Source organism: Alexandromys fortis, unplaced genomic scaffold (genome assembly GCF_014885135.2).
Source record: "Alexandromys fortis isolate MF-2015 unplaced genomic scaffold, M_Fortis_MF-2015_v1.1 scaffold_88, whole genome shotgun sequence".
Taxonomy (NCBI): Eukaryota; Metazoa; Chordata; class Mammalia; order Rodentia; family Cricetidae; genus Alexandromys; species Alexandromys fortis.
The window spans coordinates 6,501,891-6,526,573 of record NW_026067961.1 but is presented as its reverse complement, the minus strand read 5'-3'; the positions used below and the strand labels follow the sequence as shown (position 1 = coordinate 6,526,573).

The following is a 24,683-nucleotide window of genomic DNA, read 5'->3' as shown; positions in this document are numbered from 1 at the left end:
CCAGTGCCCAAACTCGATGCTGCCTGTAACTCTTCAGGGGATCCAATGCTCTCTATGGCCTCCAAAAGCACTGGAACATACAAGGCAGAGCATGTGTGCGCGCACACACAAGCGCATGCACACACATGCACAATCTAAAAACTTGCTGTCCTAGTGACTAATGAGAACAAGCAGACCCCAGGCTCCTCCAACAGGTCAATCAAAGGCCCATTCTTTTCTCCATAGACCAATCCTTCCCATGAGTCTCAATTTTTACTTCTACAATTGCTGGACTGCAAGGTCCTTCCCCATAGCACCCCAGAGCTAGGAGCAGGAGGATTACTACAAGTTTGAGGCTAGTGTGGTCTACACAGTTCAACATAGTCAGGGTGAGAGAGCCTCTGTCTTCAAATGAGTAACTTTCCCTGCAGACCAGCTCCAGAACCAGGAACCCAGCTCCCTGACTCCGCCCCTCTGGGCTCAGCAGTCACCAGCAGCCTCTCTCTCTCACCCACCACCCACCATTCATCTTCCCAGATGCAGCCGCATCTTGTCTTCTGTCCTGTGGTCCCTCTCCTCTTGGGTTGGCGTGTTTGCTCAAATCTCTTCTTTTGCCTCTCCCTGGGACTCGTCTAGGCAGTCCACGTGACTGGTGGAAACTCGGGCCCAATAGACCTTCCTGGTCCCACCAAATAGGACACTGAGGGTGGGTGAGGGTGGAATTGAGGATTGCTACCAGGTTGTGGCCTAGTCAAGCTTCTGCCCCCGCCCCCCCAGAGCTACCTAACCTTCTTGCCTGGAAGTGAGGCAGGCAGGAGCCATGGATGGATTCCCAGAATCCCTGGGTCTGGAAGGCTGGGGGCAGGGCCAGATGCTGGACAAACAGATCAAAGGTGAGCCAAGCTGGGCCTGGAGAGCTGGTGGCACATCATGAGGTGGGTGAGTGAGTGACCCATGGCCTCTGGGGTAGCAGGAGGGATTAGGCCTGGTCCCTCATGTCCCTTCCCTGCCTACAGGCTACTCATCTTCCTAGGCCTGCTGTGGAGCCTGGTGACCACACTTCGGGCTTCAAAGTGGCCTGAGCCTGTATTCGGACGCCTGGCGTCCCCTGGTTTCCCAGAGACGTATGGCAACAATCAGGATCGGTCCTGGAAGCTGACTGCACCCCCTGGCTACCGCCTGCGCCTCTATTTTACCCACTTCAACCTGGAACTCTCTTACCGCTGCGAGTATGACTTTGTCAAGGTACCTGGCAGGTGACAGGGGGCACAGCTGGGGCCATGGCAAAGTCTGACAGGAAGGCAGGCCTGGCTTTAACCTTCCCTTCCTCTGACCCCACAGTTGAGCTCAGGGAACAAGGTGCTGGCGACACTGTGTGGCCAGGAGAGTACGGATACTGAACAGGCACCGGGCAACGACACCTTCTACTCGCTGGGCCCTCACCTGGAGGTCACCTTCCACTCAGACTACTCCAATGAGAAGCCATTCACAGGCTTTGAGGCCTTCTATGCAACGGAGGGTGAGCACTCCCGGGCCCAGGCTGCCCATCTTGGGGTCTCTTGCCTCCCACCTCTCCTGGGGCTCTGGATTAGGTCAAACCAGCAGGAAAGGTGAGTCCTGCCATCGCCTGACATCAGCCACCGTGGGGGTGTAATGACAAGGGCCTGGTAGCTGCCAATGACGTAATGATGCCCCAGCACACAGATGTCAGGTCACAAAGCGCTTGCACAGGCGTGTGGCTTCACACTTGACTGCACACTCTGGTCCCTGAAGGGACTGTGTTACCTCAGGCAAGTGGCACCGCCTCTCTGTGCCCAGACTGCTGCTGCATGGGGTCCGTGGAACCTCGTCCACCCTGTTCGCCACTGGGTTGATTGATCATACTGTCTGGGCGGCTCTGAGCAGGACTCAGCCTGTCACTGGTTTAGCAAGGGTGCTGTTTGCATCTCTGCCCCAGGGCTGTGAATTGCCAAGCAGCAGCCTCCTCCCATGGGCCACCAAGGCCTGAGCTCTGTCCCACCTCATCCCCCTTGCCTGCCTGGCCCCCTAGATGTGGACGAGTGCCGAGCGTCCCTGGAAGAAGTCCCTTGTGACCATTACTGCCACAACTACCTGGGCGGCTACTACTGCTCCTGCAGAGTGGGCTACATTCTCCACCAGAACAAACACACCTGCTCAGGTGAGGGGGTGGGGTACCCCTCTGCACCGATGGCTCCAGCTCCCCAAGGCTCAGGAGGCCTCTTGCTCCCTCTGACTCCTCCCTAGCCAATCACCTCTCCCTCCTGGGTGGTTCCTGGGTAGGCTTGGCATCTCTGGCTAAGCCTGGCTCACCTTGAGCTTCCCTTCTGTCACAGACCCTCAGGGTAGGGGGGCGGCACCGGCAGGCTCAGTGCCACTGTTCCTGACCCCAGCCCCTGGACGCTTGCTTTGGCCTCCCTGTTCCTTCATCCTTTACCCTGGCCCTGCTCTCCTCAGTCTCCCTGATGCCCCCTCTCTCTTCCAGAGCAGAGCCTCTAACCTCCCTCAGCTCCAGCCTGCCCACCCCAAGGGGTCAGATGTCAGAGCGTGTCCACCCCCTGCAGCTCTGCGTCGGGCTGGAAGGGCTGCCAGCTACAGCAACCATCCGCCATGCGCACAACAACAATAAACCTGCCTCCGTCTCCACTGTGGCTGTGTGTCTCTTGTGGGGAGTGGGGGAGAGTTAGGGACAGCTGAGCCACCTGGTGCCTTCATCTTAACCCTCCTTGCCTCATAGCCTGATGGAGGGAACCTCCTCCAGGGTCCTAGGCACTTGCAAAGGGCTTGCTTTAAGTCCCTTATCCTGTGGATGGGGCGCTGAATGGCAGGGTTAGCCTGAGCTCACACAGGGAGACCGTCCTGTTACCACTTTTGAAGTTGATCTCAGGACATCTTCAGCCAGTTCTTGCTTATAGGGCAATGCAGGGTTTTGTTTCCTGACCTGGGGGAGCGAGCTTGATTCAGAACAGAGAGACCAAGGAAGGTGTCGCCAAGGGATCAGGCTAGTTACCCTGCATCCAGGGGAATCTCTCTAGCAGTAGGAAGCAGCCTCAGGGAAGGAGGGCAGTGTGGAGTCTTCACTTCCTACGAGCCATCTTACCACCCATCTGCCCCTACCCTGAGCAGGGGATGGGGGAAGAACCTCTCAAAGAGGCGGTGCCTGATCACCTACAGGGCAGCTTAGCAGCCTGAGAAAGGAGGGCAGACTGTGTGCACACTGGTGACGTAAATTTCCCTCAGCCATCCCCAGGGCCACTTCTAAGAACAGGGAAGGCCTGGGAAAAGCATTTCCAGGCTGTTCCCTGGGATCCAGGGCTCTGGGCTGGTCTCTGTCAGACATGGCGGGAGCCCCCTTGTGGACACACTTGGGAACTGTGAGGTGGGCACTGGAATGATTCGGAAGCAGGGAAAAGCCCTGACTGAGTTCAAGGGGCGGCCTCCTTCCTTTCCCTGAATTCCTAAGGCCCCTGGGGAGGTGGGCTGCCTCCTCTCTCCAGGGCCCACTTCCCTCTGGCCAAGCCTCCCTTCCTTTGCTCTCCACCAGCTGGTACTCTGACCCTGGGGTAGGAGCTTGGGCCCTGGCAAACTATCCCTGACGCTACCCTGCTTCAGCTAACGCCGAGGGCAACAGAGTTCCTTTCTGTCCTTGGGCATCGTCTAGGGTGGGAGTCTGTGTCCCCTCCTACCTCGGTGGTTTATCAAGAGCTGGCCCTTGACCAAGCCCAGGACTTAGGTGTCCCTGGTGTTTCCCCATTCTCGAGTGATGTCCCCGGTTTGAGCAGTCACGCTATCCTGTCTTCTCTCCTCCCAGCCCTATGTTCAGGCCAGGTGTTCACTGGGAGGTCTGGGGAGCTCAGTAGCCCTGAATACCCACAGCCGTACCCCAAACTCACCAGCTGCACCTACAGCATCCGCCTGGAGGAGGGCTTCAGGGTCATCGTGGACTTCGTGGAGTCCTTCGATGTGGAGATGCACCCCGAGATCCAGTGCCCCTATGACTCCCTCAAGGTCTGATTCTTGCACCCTTCCCTTGTTATGTTCCCTTGTCGTGCCCCCTAACAACCCTCCATTGCTTCCAACTAGTGGCCCCTGTTTTCTGTCCCCCCCAGTGAGTCCTTTCCAACCTTTCTGTGAGGGGTCTAAGCCAGCTTGTGGCTTCCGCATGAAGAACGGGGTACCACCCTGTTGTGCCAGCCTGCCCCAGCCACTTTCAGTTGGTGCGCTTCCCTCTAACACAGGCCAGACCCCTGCAGCAGGTCCTAGGGTTTTCTTTGTTCAGATCCAAACGGAGAAGAGGGAATACGGCCCATTTTGTGGGAAGACCTTGCCCCGCAGGATTGAAACGAACAGCAACAGCGTGACCATCACGTTTGCCACTGATGATTCGGGGAACCACACGGGCTGGAAGATACGCTACACAAGCACAGGTGAGCAAGCGGCTCGGGCGCAGGCAGCAAAGGAAACGGTTTTTGTCCCTTGTACGGCATCAGCAGACTACATAGCACTGGACTCTTTCCTGGCCAGGCCAAGAAAGGGAGCCCAGATGGGGCAGCGTGGCCTTTCACGTGACGTTCCATGACAGACGGAGTGATAGCAATTGTCTCGTTCCTTCCCTCTATCCCTTCACCCAGGCAGCCATTTTCCTGGGCAACCTCCCTCGGTTCCGGTATTTTGAGATAGTGTCTAACTCCGTGGGTCAGAGGGCCCTGAGTTTATAGCAAAACAGCCCTTAAACTCGGATCTTCCCGCCTCTGCCCAAGAGCTGCGATTCCAGGTCCATGCTTCCCTCTGTCTTGGCCCCGTCAGGAGCCACCCACCCACTCACCTGTTCCCTTCCGCATCTGTACTCACTTTGTAATTTGAGGCTGGCTTTGAACTCAGAGATCCATCTGCCTTTGCCTCCTGAGTGCTGAGATTAAAGGTGTGTGTGCTGCCAGCCCTGGCTCCTGGTTACCTTTTTTCTTTCCTCTTTTTTATTTTTATTTTATTTATTTACTTTTGTGATTTTTCTTTTTTGAGATAGGATTTCTCTTTGTAGCGCTGGCTGTTCTGGAACTTGTTCTGTAGACCAGGCTGGCCTTAAACTCACAGAGATCTGCCTGCCTCTGCCTCCCGAGTGCTGGGATTAAACGCGAGTGCCACCACCACCCGGCTTGTATTTAATTTATAACCAAGACTGCAGATTGCTAAATTCAGTCCTGGCTGTTACAGATGTCAAAAATAAACCTGTTCCTCTGCACAGCTCAGCCCTGCCCTGATCCAACGGCACCACCTAATGGTCACATTTCACCCGTGCAAGCCAAGTACATCCTGAAGGACAGCTTTTCCGTCTTCTGCAAGCCTGGCTTTGAGCTTCTCCAAGTGAGTCACTAAAAACCTGAGTGCCTATGATCATGGTGTCTTTGAAATTCGAGATGAAAATGGGAAGTGTGCCGGGCGATGGTGGCGCACGCCTTTAATCCCAGCACTCGGGAGGCAGAGGCAGAACTCTGTGAGTTCGAGGCCAGCCTAGTCTACAAGAGCTAGTAGACAGGCTCCAAAGCTACAAAGAAACCCTGTCTCAAAAAAAAAAAAAAAAAAAGAAAAAGGGAAGTGCTTACCTATGCAGAAAACAATCAGAGTAGTAAGTCTGCAGCAGAGGAATAGGAGAATCTTTTGGGGGGACCATTGTGTGTGTGGAGGGGAATCCTGCCTTTCATTTTTGTTTTGAGGCAGTTTTTGCCTAAAACAATGTAGTCCAGGCTGGCCTCAAGTTCAAATTCTTTCTGCTTCATGCTGGGCGTTGGTGGCACACACCTTTAATCCCTGCATTTGGACGGCAGAGGTGGGCAGATCTCTGTGAGTTTGAGGCCAGCCTGGTCTACAGAGCTAGTTCTACAATAGGCTCTAAAACTACACAGGGATCCCTGTCTGGAAACAAACAAACAAACAACTCAACCTTCCTGCCTCAGCCTCCTGAGTGCTGGGATGATTAGCATATGCTCGTGCGCTGCTACAAGCAGTTGCACTTTTTAAAAGTAATTACTTTTTTTCCAATTTTTTTTTAAAAGCATGTGCCACCACTGCCCAGCCTGTTTCTGATTTTTTTTTTTTTTTTTTTTGATTTTTCGAGACAGGGTTTCTCGGTAGTTTTTGATTCCTGTCCTGGAACTCACTCTGTAGACCAGGCTGGCCTCCAACTCACATAGACCTGCTTGCCTCTGCCTCCCAAGTGCTGGGATTAAAGGCGTGTGCCACCGCCGCCTGGCTCAGCAGTCACTTTTTGAGACAATGGCTTAAGATGTAAACCAGACTGGCCATGTGCTCTTTGGCTTCCTGCTTCAGCTTCTCCAGTGCTGGGATTATAGGTGTACATGGTCACACCTGGCAGAGGGTTCTACTTCTGGTGCTGAGGCCTGACTCTCACATTAAGTATGCTGTCTGCTGTCTGCGTCACGGCCTGCACAGCCCACAGCCCTGTCTGCTGTGAAGCCTCTTTTAGAGAAAGAACTTCTATTCATCTGCACAATGCGGCAGCTCTCTGGAAAGGGGCTGAGACAACAGAAAGGGGTGCGCGCACCTTGCCCCACGAGCTCTGCAGAGCTCCTGTTAAATTAAGTCTTCCCTGGTCAGCTGACAACCTTCCTGGGGAATAGCCCCTGGGCCCACAAAGCTTAAACAGCCCTGGAAAGAGTACATTCTGCAAAGTTATAAATAGTGCTCACTGTTAAGGGAGAGGGAAGATAATTTTAAAAACTGCTTAGTGCATTGCTTCGGGGCACAGGTAAGAGATTAACTCATCTTCTCTGTGTTCTTCAAAATTGTCACTGAATCCCAGTGGCAAAAAGCAATAACCCTGGAGTGACAGCTAGGGATGGAGTCCAGTCTGTGGAGGGGCAAACTGGAGAAAGCCCCACCTTGCAAAACTCTTGGTCAGGCTCTTCCACTGTTTAAGTGCAAGACCACAAATTTGTTTTACTGTTCTGAAACAGTTTTAAGTAGCGTAGGCTGGCCTTGAACTTGCTCTGTAGCTGAGAATAGTCTTGTCCTGTCCTGGTCTTCTTGCCTCTACTTTCCCAGTGCTGGGATTAATGAATGTTCCATCACGCCCAGTGTATGTGTTGCTTTGGACCCAACCCAGGACTTCGAAGATGCTAGAAAAGCATTCTATACATCCTGTGTTTATTATTTAACTGAAAAAATGTATATCCTTTGAAACATTATAGCTTTTGCAAATGACAGCCTCTTCCATTAACACATACTTTCCCTTTCTCTGGACTATGTAGACCAGGCTGGTTTCAAACTCAAGAGATCCGCATGCCTTGGATTAAAGGTTGTACCACCACACTTGGCTCAGTGGTTCATATTACTTTAGGGACGTGTCTTGTCTTGGATTAAAGGTGTGTTCAGCTTAATGTTTGACTTTAGTAACTGACCTCTGCAGTTTTTCACAAACATTTATGGAGGGGGTGGGCAGAGTTGAGACAAGGTTTCTCTGTGCAGCCCTGACTTGTCCTGAAACTTGATTTGTAGACCACGCTGGCCTTGAACTCAGAGATCTGTCTGTCTCTGCCTCCTTGAGCACTGGGGTCACTGGCACTACCACCATGCCAGGCTCCTTTTGAAAAACATTTATTTGTGTGGCTTCACACACGTTAGTGTTTGGAGGCCAGTTCTCTCTTTACCGTGCAGATTCCAGGTCTCGGATTCAGGGTTGTCAGGCTTGGCAGCTAACCTCATCTGCTGAGCCATCTCGCTGGCCCTGACCCCGTCTGGCACTTAGTATAAATAAATGGCGGAAGAGCCTAGAGAGATGACTGAACACATTAGTTGTTGTTACCGAGGACTGGTATTTAGTGCCGAGCACCTACATGGTGGCTCACAACCTCACTAACTTGTTTCAAGGGGTCCAAGGCCACCTTCTGTCCTCTATAGACATCTGGCACATCAATGGCAAACACTCAAACCCATAAAACAAATTTAAACTCTTTAATTTTTGCCAGGTGATGGTGGCGCATGCCTTTAATCCCAGCACTTGGGAGGCGGAGGCAGAGGCAGGTGGATCTCTGTGAGTTCAAGGCTAGCCTGGTCTACAAGAGCTAGTTCCAGGAAGGCTCCAAAGCTACAGAGAAACCCTTTCTCGAAAACCAAAACCAAAAATTTTTTAAACTTTTTTTTCCAATTAATTATGCAGGTAGATACACATGTCACAAGCACGCACCCAAAAAAATTTTAAATGTGTGATTGTGTACACCTTTAATCCCAGCACTCAGGAGGCAGAAGTAGGTGGATCTCTGTGAATTAAAAAAATCAGTCTGGCCTGGCAGTGGTGGCACACACCTTTAATCCCAGAACTCGGGAGGCAGGGGCAGGTGGATCTCTATGAGTTCGAGGCCAGCCTGGTCTACAGAGCTAATTACAGGACAGGCTCCAAAGTTACAGAGAAACCGTATCTCGAAAAACCAAAAAAACCCAGCCTGGTCTACACAGTTCCAGGACAGCAGGGCTTCATAAAAATAAATGGTGGAAGGGGCAGGGGGCTAACCCCTCCAGAGGAAGGGATGAGAGGAGAGCACTGACTAGAACTTTGGCCAGATAAATTCTAGGGTGCATTGGGAAGCAGTCTATATGTAAGAACCGCAGCAGTTATTAGTGTGTACAATGCCACCACGGACTAGGTGACATAAACCAGCAGAGCTGTTGGCAGCAAATGTGCACATGAAACAAGGCAGCGGGAGCAGGGTCCAGGCCTCCCACAGTTACTGCTCTCACCTGAGGTTTTGGGGAGGGACCTGATGTTAACAGGGAGCTCATTTCCTGAATTTTCTTTTCAGGGTTCTGTGTCCTTAAAATCATTCACTGCTGTCTGTCAGAAAGATGGATCCTGGGACCGGCCAATACCAGAGTGCAGTAGTACGGTCATATGGTGACAAGCCCCTTCCCTTGCTACCACCTGTACCATTTCTGTGTTTGTCCCTTCATGTGTACACACGTGAATGCACATGTAGAGTTAGAGCAGTGATTCTCAACCTCCCTAGCACTGCGGCCCTTTAATACAGTCCCTCGTGTGGTACCCACAGACCATAATTTTCATTGCTATGCTATAACTGTAATTTTACTACTGTTATGAAATTAATGTTTTCCATTGGTCTATAGGCAACCTGAGAAAGGGTCCTTCAACCCCAAAGGGGCCAGGACCCATATGTTGAGAACCACTGGGTTATGGGCTGCCTGGCATTCTCTACAAATCCCCACCCCCTCATCTTACTTAGGGAGTACACTGCCATCTCTGGTTTACCTGGGGGCTGAGGACCTATGCCTGTACAGAAAGCACGCTCCCCAGCCCACCACTAATCACTCTGTGACTTCTTGTCATTCCCACCTCCCCTGCCAAATGAATCATTTACTAGGGCATAAATTCCAGATTTCCTTCTACTCAAGTCTGTGGGCCAAGAGGAACCGAAGTACTGGGGAAAGGCAGAGTGCTCTGAAGTAATTCAGAGTGTAAGAAGTGTAAAATGATGCTCTTGCAGACCGAAGAAATGTAGGGAAAACATCTGAGCCTCGTAATTCCTATCGCCCTACAGAAAAGTGTGATGCTGCTGCATAGGCCTCTCCTGTTTTTTTCTTTCCTTTGTTTTTCGAGACACGATTTCACTGTTTAGCTCTGGCTGTCCTGGAACTAGGTCTGTTGACCTAACCTGTCTCTATCTCCCTGAGTGCTGAGATTAAAGGTGTTTGCTATCACCCCCCACCACTCCCCCTCTGTGGGCACACACAGGCACGCTCTAAGTGCAGGATGAGGACAGTTCTGCAGTGTGCACACCTACCACACCCATACAGGGATAATGGCACATTCCCATTTTGAAAACTAAGAAATTTCTCAAGAATCACACACTCTTAGTACTCTCTCATTACAAGAGTCCACATATTTGAAAACAAACTTCAAGGTTTCAGAGTATCTGGGCAGTGGTCTGCTACTGCTTGTAGTTCTAGACACAGAAGCTTTTTCACCTGTGGCACGGCAGAGCCCTGGCTGCTGCTCTTCCAGAAAACCCAGGTTCAGTTCCCAGCACCCACCTGTCTAACTCCAGCTTCAGGGCTTCTGACACCCTCACATGTACCTTACGAACATGCAGACAAAGCGCCAGCAAGAGGCCAGGCAGTGGTGGCACACGTTAATCCTAGCACTTGGGAAGCAGAGGCTGGTGGATTGAATTTGAGGCTAGCCTGGTCTACAGAGCAAGTTCCAGGACAGGCTCCAAAGCTACAGAGAAAGAAACCCCATCTTTTTTTTTTTTTTTTTTTTTTTTTTGAGACAAGTTTCTCTGTAGCTTTGTTGCCAGTCCCAGAACTAGCTCTTGTAGACCAGGCTGCCTCTGCCTCTTGAGTGTTGGGATTAAAGGCGTGCACCACCACTGCCTGGCAAGAAACCCCATCTTGAAAAACAATAAAACTAAGTATTTGAGCCAGGCAGTAGTGGCAGCACACCTTTAATCCCAGTACTTTTGAGGCAGAGGACACAGCAACTTCTAGGACAGCCAGGGCTATGTATAGAGACACTGTCTCAAGCACCCCACGCCCCTGTATAACTGTAAAGAAGACCTTTAGTCTACTGGTTTGTCACACAATAACACTGGCTTTTCTTCCATGTTCTCCTGTAGACCATTTCTTTTGTAGGAGCTATGTAACTCTCAAGTGTTTCTGAACTCCCTTCTCTGGAGAGGCAGTTAGCATTACCAAACTGAAGCTATTCTTGCCATGCACTATGTAGAGGAAATAGAGGCCAGCACAAGGCCCACTTGGCTCTCCATAAGTACTCCAATCCATAAACAAAGGGGTTCTTCTTCCCTACTGTTTCTTTACTAGTTGTTGACTGTGGTCCTCCCGATGACCTACCCAATGGCCACATGGAATACATCACAGGCCCTGAAGTGACCACCTACAAGGCTGTCATCCAGTACAGCTGTGAAAAGACTTTCTACACAATGAGCAGTGATGGTAAGTACTTTCTTCAAGGAGGGGCGGGTGGTATTTGGAACTTGAGTCCTTAAGGTTGAATATAAACTTGAAGCAGACTTTTTGGCTAAGGGAGACAAAGGATTAAAAGGCCTTTCTCCCTCGTGCTAAGTGAAATACTACAGTTGAAGTGACTTTAATGTCAATTTGCAAGAATCTGAAAACAGATCTTATCTAGTAAATGACTACCACAAACACACAATATATTCCAAATGGTTTAATTTAACAAGTCAAAAACCTTATCATTAAGCACTTGAGATCTTGATACATATTCAAGTTACACATCTAAAAGGTTTCCACTTTGCAAGCAAACATGGTAATGCAGACAGCTATTTATGAAATCATGTAAAATGGTTATTCACACACCTCTCCCCACCATGGATGCTTAAGAATCAACATTTTTCAAGGGGTTATGACAACCACAGTTAAACATTTTTGCTTTTCCAACGATTTGCAGGTAAATATGTGTGTGAAGCTGATGGATTCTGGACGAGCTCCAAAGGAGAAAAATTCCTCCCAGTTTGCAAGCCTGGTAATGGACGCATTTATAAAAGAGAATCACAGCTGACACAGAGTCGATGGAGGATAACAGGCAGACAGGGGGCTCCGAGGCTGGCTGAGGACAACATAACTCCCAAGCGTGTTCTCATTACCCCTCTGCACACAGAGGCTGCTAGCTCCACCACTCATTTGACTATTTTTGACCTTATGATTAGGCAAGCGTAAAATATTAAATGATTTTTTAAATTATCTAAAACGATTTATACACTTATAAACACGAATTCTTGCTGAGTTACTTTTCTTCTTTGTAAAAGTGCTATTAAAACCCAAAGCTAATAACTTCATTATTTCCCTAAGCAATTGTTTTCAACATCTACGTTTTTCAACATTAATGCAATTTGCCTTTTAATAGTATTTAATTTTTTTAAAACCAGAATTGGCTCCAATAATAATAGTTGAGAATGCTTTTAAAAAAATTTAAAGGTAATAATACACTCATTACCCCCATGTTAGCTGGTTTAAATTAGTTTTCTAACCCTGTATTTGGTTTTACATGCTGCTTCTAAGTTTTAATCAAAGTACAAGACCAAAATAAGAAACATGTGCTGCATTCCTGAGTAATTAGCTTGCAACAGAGACACTGCAAACTTAATGTTTGGATGATGATTCAACCAGACCAGAAACACAAATTTTAGAACCAGAAGCATCTTGGCCATTGCTGCTACATTATGATTTACTAGATTTTTACATTCAAAGGCAACAGTCATTTTGCAAACCATAACCTTAATTCCTGACTTCCCAGAGTTCCTAATGAATTCAGAGGTAAAGCAAGCAATGCAGAGTCCTGTCCATATTGTCTACAGCGTCCCTCATCTATTTTCATAAAGCAAAACATAAGAATCTGTGAAATCTTACTGATCTTGAGGAGCTAAGCAACCAGATAAGGACTACCAAGTAAAACTAGAACAGCCTCACTTGCCTAACAGAGAGGGGATGCCTACCTATCCACCAATCCATGGGACGGAACTGCTGACACTCAACTTGCTTTTGCTCTTTCCTCAGTTTGTGGGCTGTCCACACTATCTACAAGAGGCCGCATAATTGGAGGGCAGCTTGCAAAGACTGGAGACTTTCCTTGGCAAGTCTTACTACTGGGTGAGACCGTAGCAGCAGGGGCTCTTTTACATGACAATTGGATCCTAACAGCTGCTCATGCCGTGTATGGGCTAACAGAGGACGTGTCTTCCCTGGACATTCGCATGGGAATCCTCAAAAGGCTCTCACCTCATTACACCCAAGCCTGGCCCGAGGCTGTCTTTATACATGAAGGTTACAATCACAATGCTGGTTTTGACAATGACATAGCACTGATTAAACTCAAGAACAAAGTCACCATCAATGGAAGTGTCATGCCTGTTTGCCTGCCAACAAAGGAAGCTGCATCCTTAATGAGGACAGATACCATTGGAACTGTGGCTGGCTGGGGCTTAACCCAGAAGGGGTTTCTTGCTAGAAACCTAATGTTTGTGGACATACCAATTGTCGACCATCAAAAATGTACTTCTGCATATGCAAGGAAGCTCTACCCAGGAGGAAGAGTAACTGCTAACATGCTCTGTGCTGGCTTACAAACTGGTGGCAAGGACAGTTGCAGAGGTGACAGTGGAGGGGCATTAGTGTTTCTAGATAATGAAACACAGCGATGGTTTGTGGGAGGAATAGTTTCCTGGGGTTCCATTAATTGTGGGGAGGCAGATCAGTATGGGGTCTATACCAAAGTCATAAACTATATTTCCTGGATCCAGAACATAATGAGTAACTTCTAACTTGCATGCCTCCAATCTGTGAATTATTCTTACAAGTACCTGGAAAGGCTCTTAGCAGTAACAGAACCCAAGGAGCATCAATGGCCCACCCTAAACTAAACCGGATTAAACTGTTAGAGGCACTTGCCAATGTCAACTTTGTCGTTCGTGTTGTTCAGTACAATGTTTATTTTTACCAACCCTGCACACAAACCTACCATGTCGTGTTCAATTCTCTACAATCTATTGGCTGCTCCCATTTCTGAACAACTAAAGGCTTGCTGTTGATTTTCATAATCAATGGGTTCATGTTCTAGGCTGGCCTTAAAAACTCTGTAATGTAGCAGATAACCCAACCTTTCTTTTGCTCCTGCCAGCCAAATGCTTAGGGATTAAAGGTGTACGCCACCAAACCTCACTTTATCTAATTAAACCTGGGTTTTGGATGTGTAAGCTTGGTAAGCCAACTAAGATAACAATCTGAATCCTGCTCCATCCACCCTAACCCTTTTGAGACAGCCTTAGTAGCCAGGCCGACCTCAAATTTACAATTCTGCTTCAGCCTCACAAGTGCTGGGTATTAAAGTGTATGCCACTATATCTGGACTGTTCGAAAGTGAGCATGACTTGGGCACAGGTGATTCAAACAGATCACAGCACACCAGCAGAAAACTGCACACAGTGAACTTATGTAACAAAAACGATGGTAACTCACAAAGCAACTGCTACTCTCCCGCTAAGATGCTGCCTTAATCTTAAAATGTCACATTTGATTGTACTTGGCTCTTCCAATGAGTTCTGAGACAGTATCACTATGGAGCAACAGCTGGCCCGCAACTCTGAAGTGTATGCCTCAACTTCTGGGATTAAAGGCATGTGCCACCACACCCAGCTGGAGACTCACATTTTTAATGGATGAAAATGCTATATTGCACCTTCCCTCAGAAGTCACTGTTAAAACTTTCTGGCATTTTTGTCATGAAAAATGTTTTTTTTCCAGTAAGACTCCAGACACTAAACTGTTGGTGGCAAGAAAACTTTTTATTTAACTGCGGTTCAAAGATTGTTTTTTAAGAATGAATGCATTTTGATAACCAAATAGATTTTCAAAACCAAATTTTTGCCAAGTAGTTTATTTCTAAAACTTCATGTAGGGCAATTAACTATCTACAGCTACATCATACCATAAACATATTAAAAGGCTACTCAACATTGAAAGCCTTCTAGATGACCAGTAACTCTTTAACAGGTGCAAACAAGGGATCAAAACCATGCCATCGACAAGTAACTTACCCCAGGACTCCTGGACGGCTTGCCAGTTTAGTCTTTGGAGGTCCCCGAAAACCATTTTAATGTTACCATGTTACTGCTGCTGAGTAATAGTGCAAGTGCTAAAATGCAAAATTCAGATGTACAGGGTTTGGAAATCATGCAGATTTAGATGCAGAGAAAAAAATTTACAATAACTCAAGATCCTTTTACAGAGGATACTTAATAATGAAACACCGGGTTCACAAGTCTAGAGGATATAAAATTTCAAAACACGCAACTTGCAAAATGACAAGCCTATTTATCATCATCTATTTAGGTAAGGGCAGTGGGGAAACTACCAACAAAAATGGTCACATCTTTCCAGCTAGAAAAGGAGTTCCCCAGTTCTCAGTAGTTACAGGAAAGTACAACAATCAAGGTATTATTGCTTTTACATTCTTAACAATGCATTGTGAGAGTCTAATCTGATTTTGTGAGCACTGTCACTTCATGCCCCTACAGCCCAGAGGGAACAAGCCCACCTCACTTAAAGACTGCCACAGATAGACAACCCACCCTACTAGTTCTTAAAGCTATCAGGCTTCTGAATGGATTTCAGGCACGTGGTTTCTTCTACTTAATCCCTATTGCAATTAATTCCACTTTTCAAATCCCCCGGAATGATGTTTATCATCCCTTCTTTCCCAATGATATGCTCTGCTACAAAGCATTTGGAAACAACCGTTTTGCCCCCTCCCAAATAGTATTTTTAGAAGGCATGAGTTCCCAACGGAGACTTAAACAGCCATGTCAATAGAAAAATCACTCAAATGCACAGAGGCACTCAGAACAAGCTGGAGGGTAACTGCTTACCATTTTAGGTTCTGTCACCCAGACTTATGAAAAACTAGATTAAAAACAGAATAACCCATGGAAAAACTTTCACTTTGGACAATGCAAGAACAAATAGCAATTAAGTCTGGGTATCAGGTGTCAATGCATGACAGGTGATGAATCCATTTGACTTGAGACAACTTTTCAAATAAGTTTATTTGAAGCAAAATAAACTACTGCCAAGAAACTTTATGAAAGTTCCATCTCAAAAGGGTCAAAAAGGGGAATTAACTGCTATGAATTCTTTGCATTCAGGGCTGCAAAACAAAGACACATATTATTTAAATCAGTTTTATTTAAGAATTTCCAACAATGACAACTCTTATAAAAAGCATCCAAGCATAGGACACAGAACTGCAGCAAACAGCATTCTTATGTTAGCTAACAGACATGAGAACGTCCACCCTCTTTGAGACACCTGAGCTCACTGGTGAACTCTGCTTCCAAGTTCTCCTGCAAAGCACACCACAAGCTCAGTCCATGTTCGCAGCCCATCAGCTTCAGTTCACGTGCCCACACTTCCAGCTCAGTAGCAGAGGAGAACACACTTACAGCATTCACAGCAGTTGACAGAGGGGAGGGAAGTACAAGTATTTCACTGAACACATTCAACTAAAGTGGGTTTTCTAGGAACAAAACTCAAAGTCTTCCAACAGATGTGGATGTCCTTTGATGCGAAACATTCGTACGTTTATTTGCTATCATTGCTCTCTGCACACTCTCTCACCAAAGCCACAGGATTGAGTGACACATCTCTCCAAGTTAAAAAATATCCATTTTGCACCACCAAGTCTCTGCACGCGCTCTCTCCTTTCCTCGCTCATACTAGCCTTTCATGCCTCGGCACCACCATCAATCCCACACAAGGTTTCAAAAGTTCAAACAGCCTTCTGGTTCCATATCACAGCCTTGCGTTCATAGCGTTGATACGACTCCATGAAATAAAGAGTAGCGGATAAAAATGGAACACCCACCGTCAAAGACGCAGCCTGTGCAGCGTGATGACGAATTCTTGGATGAGAAAGCATGTAGACAGAAGTATTCCTATGGCAGAATATTTACAGCACTACTTTCAATGAAGTGCTTCTTCCATAAACATTTGAAATGAGATGAACTGCAGAGATTAAATGAAGGCTTCATATTGTACTTTCGTATATGAAGGAAGACAAGTGTTAAAAACAAAACCAAAAGAACCAAACACCATGACATCATGATCTCCCAAATGGAGATATTCCTAAGGAAAAAATTCATAGGGTGGGATTCAAATTAAAATGAGAAAAGAATAGTTCTAACCAATGGTTTCTATTCTGAACATGCAAAGAATCCATTTAACAAGTCCAATGACAGAATATTACAGAGAAACCTTCTGAGATCAATTGTAGTGTTGGTTTACCAATTAGGCAAACAGCAGTTCACTTTCACCCACTCAGTATTTTAACCCTTTATATAACAAAACTTATAAAATTCATTTAGCTTTTCCTCTTTTTCTAAAGAAAAATGTCAAAAATACTGCTGAATATACTCCACACTGAACAAACCAATCTGAAAATTTTTAGTACATATGTATTTTACAATATACTTACCATGAGTTTAGAAAAATTTGAATCCCACCATTCTATACCTACCTACCTACCAACCGACCACCCCTCCCCCAGCACTGCCTACATTCCCCAGCCAGAGGATTTAGAATCCATGCTTGAGCCAAAACCGCCATTAAAACCACTGCCTGACCCTGCATTTGATGCTGACCCCCAACCAAGAGGGGCACCAGAATTAGAACCACTATAGGAATTATTCCCCGAACCAAATGTCTGATTTGGCTCCCTTTGCATGCTGCCCTGGCTTTGGTTATTACCAGATGGACCTGACTGGTTCTGTTGGCTGGCTAACATGCCCATCATACCCCAACTGCTCTGCAATGCTGCCTGAGCTGCAGCCATCATCGCTGGATTAATGCTAAAAGCTCCAAAGTTCATTCCTCCACCCATATTGCCACCCTGGTTATTTCCCAAGCCAGCTCCACCCCCTCTACTGTTACCAAACCCACCCTGATTCCCAAAGCCACCTGGATTACCACCAAATCTTCCACTTCTTTCTAACTGTCTATTGCTATTATGCTTAGGTTCAGCATTGGATATATGCACGCTGATTCCTTTAATGATCAAATCCTCTCCACAAAGAGACTGGGCAACCTATAAGAAACAAGGAATGTAAATGGTGACTAAACCAACTCACGTACCAACTCAGCAATACAATACCAAATCCTAGTATAACCCATCTAAGTAGAAGGAAAATAAACAATGATTGCTAGTTTCACTTTGGTAATGTTAACATTAATATCTGTAACCAAAATATGTGTAACAGCCCCAAAGCTCACATAATGAAAAACATCAGAAGGGCATCTTACTGTTATCTAAACCCATACACTCTACTCTGAAAATGTGACAATCAGCTGGAACAAGTCACTTTTATCACTTTGAGTGCTGGAGACTGAGCTTAGCACCTACTGTATCATGCTGGGCACATACAGTAGCCCCAAACCAGATACATTCCCAGCCCTAAAACGTATTAAGAAGAAAAATACCTTATCATCTGCAAAGGTAACAAAGGCAAAAGCCCTAAATGGTTTGGGAATGAAGACATCTACTACTTCTCCATACTGACAGAAGAATTGTTGAAGCTCTTCAGCAGTCATATCCTCTGTACAACGCCCAACAAACACCTTTCTGCTTCTCAAAGGTTCATCTGGGCTTTGCTGGTCAAAAGAAAGGAACATCAGAAATAAATATATAAGGCATACTTCCCCTTTCTGTGGTGTTTTGCCCCCTGCCCCAGACAAGGTCTGTGTATCCTTCGTTGGCCTGTGCCTCTGGGTGCTGGGATTAAAGGTTGTGTGACAAGACTTATNGTGTGGGGGGGGGGGGGGGGGGGGCGGGGGGGGAGGCATGCTTTGCCTTCCTGTATCTATCTTAACCAGGTCTGGTGCCCTTTAGGACAGAAGGGATTGGATCACTCAGAACTGCAGTTAGTTGCTGCTGCCACGCAGGTGCTGAAAACTGAACCAATCCCTTTCCAAAAATAAGTAATTACTAATTAAGTTCTCAACCTCACTTCCTTGGGATTTTAAGACAGCCCCATGCACCCCAGGATGGCCCTCAGCTTGATATGTAAGTGAGGACAACCTGAATTACAGGAATGCAACATCATGCCCAGTTTTAATTTCCTTCACACAAGAGACCATTATGTGCACATTCGGGATAGAGGTTGATGCTATTCATCTTTCTTAGTCATTCTCCACCTTTTTTTGAGTCTGGGTCTCTCACTGAACTTTTATTTTCCTAGACTGGTAGCTGGCAAGCTCCATGGATCACCTGCCTCTCCCTCTGCAGGGGTAGGATTACAAGCACATGCTATCACAACCCGTTCTTTAAAAAACAAAAAATGTGGGTTCTTGGTAGAAGTAGCCAAGGTCTCAAGAGTCAGGTAGTGGTTTAACCTTAGCACTCAAGAGGCAGAGGCAGGCTGACCTGAGTTTAAGGCCAGCCTGGTCTATAGAATGAGCTCCAGGACAGCCAGGGCCAAACAGAGAAACCCATCTGAGAAAAACAAACAAAAAGCAAAAGAAAACAAAACAAAACAAAAAAAAGCCGCCTGGCCACCAGTGGTGGCACACGCCTTTAATCCCAGCACTGGGAAGGCAGAGGTAGGCGGATCTGTGAGTTAGAGACCAGCCTAGTCTACAAGAACTAGTTCCAGGACAGATTCCAAAGCAACAGAGAAACCCTGTCTCGAGGGGAAAAAAAAAAAAAAAAAAAAAAAAAAAAAAAAAAAAAAAAAAATCAAACCAAACCAAAAAATCCCCCCCAAAACAAACAATCCTAGTACTCGGGAGAGGCAAGCATGGAGATCTGAGTTCACAGCCAGCCTGATCTACACAGTAGACAGCAAGTTCCAGGACAGCCAAGGTTACACAGTCAAAAAGCTAAAAAACTTTCCTTGCCACATTTCCAAATGCATTTAATATTTTAAGGTCTTTTAAGAAAAGATTCCCCAAGCATACAGGAAAACAAAGAGCAAAATACCTTAGAATTGGGAAGTTTACAGTCACACCATCGTCCATCTATCATATGTCGTTGTGACATTACTTTCACTTGGGTTTCATATTCCGTAAACCGAACAAAGCCAAACCCTTTTGAGTGACCAGTTTTAAGATCTTTCTTGACCTAAGAAAGGACGATTGAAATTTATTCTACTAATACCACACATAAAGAAATCAGAGATCACATAAAACTCTGAATGGCTTCACCTGAATGAAGCAGCACATTAAAGTCAATAGAGCTCAAGGCAAAGTCAACAGCAGAAAATCAGAACAGTAGAGAATGACACACTTGGACTCTAATAATGTTTAGAATGAGCACAAATAAGATCTAATATAACCTATTTCCTTTAAACTAGTAGCTATCAAGCTTCCTAATGCTACAACCTTTAATACAGGTCCTCATGCTATGGTGACCCCACACATAATTATTTTTGCTACTTCTTAACTGTAATTTTGTTACTGTTATGACCGATACAAACAGCATAAAGAGGGGATGGGGTTGGGGGGGTGAATGGGAGGGAAGGAAGTGGAATGATATTATTTATATATAAAGCAACAACAACAACAAAAGCAATTAGCTAGTTAAGTTTACCTGAACCATAAGAACCTCTCCAAAAGTGCTGAAATAGTCTTTAAGATCTTGTTCTGTTGTTTTCCAGGGGAGACCCAACACTATTAGATCAGATGTTTTCTGGACTGCTCTTTTCACCTTCACTGCTGAGGAAGCATCTGTCTCGTCCATTTTTCTTTTGTTATCTAAACAAGGCAAGCAGAAACCCATATTTAGCAGTTTTTTAAAAAAAAAAGGCAGGTGGATCTCTGTGTTTGAGGCCAGCCTGGTCTATCTAACAACAAAATACAATGAACCAACAAGACCAGATCTATAAATAGTGAGGAGACTGGAAAACTTGTATCCTTCCTAGGACAGAATGTAGCTTAAGAGGCTGGAGTGTTTTTCTGGTGCAAATTAGAGGAATCTCAATTCTAGTTTGGTATTATCTTTTTGAAAATTGATTTGTGTACATTCGTAAGCAGTTTCTGGCCTTCTGTCTTGTTATTCCTGGGGAAGGCTGCACCCCACAGAAATCAGCTACCAGAGGTAGACAGGTGGCCTGGCTTGCTGAGAGTTGTCTTTACTGCATTTATCAGCTATCTATCTCCCTGGCCTAGTTTTGAATAATCTAAGATTATAAAATCAACTGCATGTTCTCCTCAAAACCGGTATCTACATAAACAAAATTCTACTTCATTTTCATTTTGTGGCATTAAATTTATCTGATTAATCCAAGGGATTAAATACCCTCTTGGGATGCACATGGTGTAAAAGAAAACAAAAAAACCCAAAAACAATAAAAAACCTTACAAAACCCATATACATACTTTAAAATATATTAAAAAAGAGAAAACTAGCAACTTTTATTTCCACATGTAAATCTGGGTGCTTTCTGTCTTATCCAAACATCCAGTGATACTGTTTACAGAGATGGAGGTCTCAGTACATATGCTGGTCTTAAAGAATCTTCTTTCTGGTCGGGCAGTGGTGACAAGCGCCTTTAATCCCAGCACCTGGGTCTCTCTGAGTTCGAGGTCAGCCTGGTCTACAAGAGCTAGTTCCAGGACAGGCTCCAAAGCCACAGAGAAATCCTGTGGTGATGGTGGGCCCACAAGAACCCTCTTTCCTCATCCTTCCTGCAGTTATTGGCTGTACGCCACCTCAAAGGCCAGACAAGCACTTTTACTATGCTCTAGTTCCAGCTCCTGTCCATTTAGACACAGCAATCTACCATGTCCCCACAGTGCTCTTCAAATGGTGGTGGCACACACCTTTAATCCCACCCAGTACCTGGGAGGCAGAGGCAGGCAGATCTCTGTGAGTTCGAAGTCAGCCTGGTCACAAAAAGCTATTTCCAGGACAGGCCCCAAAGCTACACTCTTGGAAACCCCTTCCCCCAAAATTGAGTTTCTCCTGCTTGAGCTTCTTAACCTTCAATTTCAAGTGTGCCACCCCCCCCCCAAACAACACCAAGTGTCCTTTTAATTTTTTTTTTGGTTTTTCAAGACAGGTTTTTACAATTTTGAGATCTTCATATTACAGATTTGAAGATCACTGTGAGGACACAGTGAAATATAACGTAGTAGAGTGTTTTCTTTCTTTGTGTTACAGCCCTGGCTGTTCTGGAACTCACTCTGTAGACCAGGATGCCTCTGCCTCCTGAGTGTTAGGATTAAAGGTGTGTGCTACCACTGCCCAGCAGATCCTCCTTAATTTCTTAGACAAATATTAGTCTTTGCATATTGAACAATTTGGTGGACTGACCTCAGTTGTTGCTATATACAATCAGGCTCAGCTGTAACTATGTAGCCCAGACTGGCTTCAAAGTCACGATCTTCCTGCCTCATACCCCCTGCTGATACTGGGATTACAGGTAAGTGTGGCACTTTGTTGCAATACCATTATAGTAAAAGTAACAATGTACCAATTCCCAGGCAACCTCTTTCGAAGACAGGGTCTCTGTTTATCCCTGGCTGCCCCAAACTCAAGAGATCATGAGGCCTGGCTTTCTCATAAGAGGCAGGGAAAATAAGACCACAACCTTAAAATCAAGGTAGTTCTGTACTAAATCAAGATTTGGGCCACTGCAACTGTGGCTTCTCTGAGGAGGGGAAAAGAGAGGTTAGTTTAAACAAGGGAGCAAGAGGCTAAAAGCACCTGCTGCTCTTGAGGAGCTAAGGGTTTGGTTCTCAGCCACCACATGGCAGCTCACAACCATTCAATGCCCCCTTCAGATGGTTGGATGCCCTTTTTGCATCAGGCACACACAGTGCAGAAATTTGAGAAAGCTGGGCCTGGTGGCACATACCTTTGATCCCAGTTACAGACAGTTGTAAGCTGCCCTGTGGATGCTGGGAATTGAATCTGGGTCCTCTTAAGAGCCATTGTTCTTAACCAGAGTCATCACTCCATCCCAAGGCACTTAGTTTTAACAGCCTAAATTTGGCATCAGATTGGCAATAACTGTTCCAACAGCTTAACATTTAAGTAGATATTCCTATAAAAAAAATAGCCCTACAATTCCAATTATCACTATTTAGACTAGGGACCTTTCAGAGTAGTCTAAGCAAAGTTTAAAAGAACTGGATTGTAGAAGACATCTGCCACAAAGGCCAAACCCCGGGGACAGAGCCTAACAGTCCTTGCATGGCAAACATGAAGCCCTGGACATCACAGCGGCACCACTCCTCATCCCCCCACACAAATAATCTACAACTTAGGATGGCATACAAGCCTAACTGTAGTCAGCCATAAGGCAAAAAACAAAACGCGTAACAAACCTTTCGGATAGTTGACAACATACACCAGATTTCCCCAGCCGGCATCCGGGGCATGCAGGATTCCTTCCACCAGCCGAACACCCCGCATACACTGAGACACGGGATTCCGGTAGCGCAGGCCGCATGCCCCTGGAAACTGGGCTGTAACTGTGGACAACAACACTGTTCCATCGTCTTCTGATGGTATCTCAATGGGCTCATCGTTCTCATCTTCTGTTACCCGAATATATTCAGACATCTTTGCCCAATTTTCTAAAGAAGAGAGAGATGAATGACCAAGAGAGTAATAGCAGTTATTTCTACTTAGCCACCACCACTACCGTCCCCACTTCCTGAAAAGACTCTCGCCACCTGAAACCTAATGTTTCCTTTGCCATCCCCGAGAACTGAGGAAGAGTATTCTTTAGAGAGAAAAAAAAAGACTTTAAACTTTTTGTTCCCAACTCATTTAATAAGTGTTTTCTCAGGGCTTACTATATGCATGAGGTGCTAAAATTCCAACAGTGTTACCACCTGGCTTGTTGGTTACAAAAGGCTTAAAGAACTGTTTCTGTTCCGACTTTTTTTTTTTTCTTGCAAACAGTTTTCTTACCCGGAGCGAAAAACTAGAGACTATACAATATTTTCTGGCCATCCTGAACTAATTTTATTCCAAGGTCTAGCACGTGCTTTAAGCGGGTGGAAGAAATCCACAAAGAATTCCATCTGGGGCTGGCGGCGCTCGGAAACTTGAGGTCTCCTGTTCCTCATTCTCGGGAAAGAAGAGCTAAACTTGGGCGTCGAGGGCAGGAACGACAGTGGCTCCGCGATGTAGGCCACCACTTCCCAGAAGGCCCTGCGCGATGAACGACGTTAACCCCCCCCCTCGGCCTGGGGTGGGGCCGCCGGAGTACAAGGCCCACGGTGGCACCGATTGTTCTCAGACCCCGAAGGGGTCCGCACCGCCGGAGCCCCGGGGCCGCGACAGACTCCCCGCCCGCACGGCCCGGCAGGCTCGGCGTCCCGCCCCGGCTGCCGCCCGCGCTAGGCCCTAACGACGCGGCTGCGCGAGGCCAGCTAGGCCCCGCTCCAGAGCGCCCTTCCCGCCGCGCAGGTCGCCTGAGACCTCCCCGCGGAGCCCCATCCGGAGCCCGCGAGCCGCCCTGGGCTCACCACTCACCGCTAGGCCGCGACCAGAAAGCACGACGAGGAAACGGCGACAGCGAGGGACCCGATCTCAGCCGAGCTACCACTTCGTGCCCACAAAATGGCGCTAGGGCCGCCTCCCGCCCCCGCCCGCCTTCGGCCGCTCCCACCCGCTTCCTGCCAGGAGGGGCGCTCACCTCGCGGAGGCTCAGACGCTCCCTCCTCGAAGTGGCTCAGATCCTAGCGGGCGCCCGGACACGCAGAAAGGAATGGAAGGACGCAGAGAGCAGAGGGGCCGCGCCGGAGACGCCGAAGCCCGAGACACAGCGCGGCTACGCAGGCTTTAGCTTCCACCCCCACACGACGTGGGACGTGGCTCCGTCCGACCAACCGCCGACCCCAGCAGAGCGCTCGCGCTCACGGAAAGTGCGCGAGACTGGCGGAAGGCCGGGAAGAGCGAGGCGGGACCGGGGACGGTGGGCGGGGCTTCAAGGGAAGGGGCGGAGCCGGGGCGGGCGGGGCGCGAGAGGGTCTGGTGGGGGCGGGGAGGGAATCTCGCTGGGAAACCCGGCTCCCTGCTCTAAACTTTGCTGGTCTTCAGACGTCTTCTGCCATTGCTCGGTAATTTCCAACCGTGGAAACACTAGCTTTGGTCTACACAATGGTAGCTGTCCTAAGTA

The 24,683-nt window shown here is 47.1% G+C and overlaps 2 protein-coding genes across 11 annotated transcripts; one reads left to right on the top strand and one right to left on the bottom strand.

The window, feature by feature from the left end:
• Positions 1-807: 807 nt before the first annotated feature.
• On the top strand, positions 808-13,458 carry Masp2 (MBL associated serine protease 2). 3 transcript variants are annotated; one of them, XM_050153118.1, is made up of 11 exons: positions 808-914; positions 996-1,224; positions 1,321-1,498; positions 2,030-2,158; positions 3,809-4,005; positions 4,277-4,424; positions 5,240-5,358; positions 8,811-8,889; positions 10,846-10,977; positions 11,453-11,527; positions 12,559-13,458. In XM_050153118.1, exons 1-11 carry the CDS (start codon positions 910-912, stop codon positions 13,320-13,322), a joined length of 2,055 nt encoding a protein of 684 aa, XP_050009075.1. In that variant the 5' UTR covers positions 808-909; the 3' UTR covers positions 13,323-13,458. The 3 variants fall into 3 exon arrangements, with proteins under 3 accessions (XP_050009075.1, XP_050009074.1, XP_050009076.1); XM_050153117.1 differs by lacking the exon at positions 808-914 and having other exon boundaries at positions 925-1,224; XM_050153119.1 differs by lacking the exons at positions 808-914; positions 3,809-4,005; positions 4,277-4,424; ... (3 more) ...; positions 11,453-11,527; positions 12,559-13,458 and adding an exon at positions 2,483-2,643 and having other exon boundaries at positions 925-1,224.
• Positions 13,459-15,584: 2,126 nt separating this feature from the next.
• On the bottom strand, positions 15,585-24,421 carry Tardbp (TAR DNA binding protein). Of its 8 annotated transcripts, XR_007593720.1 has the most exons (8): positions 24,038-24,173; positions 22,879-23,130; positions 20,138-20,301; positions 19,529-19,669; positions 18,031-18,201; positions 17,512-17,638; positions 16,421-16,560; positions 15,585-15,703 (listed from the first exon to the last, which is right to left on the bottom strand). XR_007593720.1 is itself a non-coding variant. In XM_050153124.1 (7 exons), the coding sequence occupies exons 2-7, from the start codon at positions 23,114-23,116 to the stop codon at positions 16,655-16,657; spliced, it is 867 nt and encodes a 288-aa protein (XP_050009081.1). In that variant the 5' UTR covers positions 23,117-23,130; positions 24,038-24,173; the 3' UTR covers positions 15,724-16,654. The 8 variants fall into 8 exon arrangements, 7 of the variants coding, with proteins under 7 accessions (XP_050009081.1, XP_050009079.1, XP_050009083.1 ...); XM_050153124.1 differs by lacking the exon at positions 15,585-15,703 and having other exon boundaries at positions 15,724-16,680; XM_050153122.1 differs by lacking the exon at positions 15,585-15,703 and having other exon boundaries at positions 15,724-16,560.
• Positions 24,422-24,683: the final 262 nt, after the last annotated feature.

Coding starts and splice junctions, on each gene's coding strand:
- Masp2 (XM_050153117.1), top strand. CDS start 934: ATGGCCTCTGGGGTAGCAGGAGGGATTAGGCCTGGTCCCTCATGTCCC. Junction 1,499..2,029: donor GGCCTTCTATGCAACGGAGG/GTGAGCACTCCC, acceptor CTGGCCCCCTAG/ATGTGGACGAGTGCCGAGCG. Junction 4,425..5,239: donor GATACGCTACACAAGCACAG/GTGAGCAAGCGG, acceptor TCCTCTGCACAG/CTCAGCCCTGCCCTGATCCA.
- Tardbp (XM_050153121.1), bottom strand. CDS start 23,116: ATGTCTGAATATATTCGGGTAACAGAAGATGAGAACGATGAGCCCATT. Junction 20,302..22,878: donor TGTTGTCAACTATCCGAAAG/GTTTGTTACGCG, acceptor TGCCTTGTTTAG/ATAACAAAAGAAAAATGGAC. Junction 19,670..20,137: donor GAGAGGTTCTTATGGTTCAG/GTAAACTTAACT, acceptor GTCCTTTCTTAG/GTCAAGAAAGATCTTAAAAC.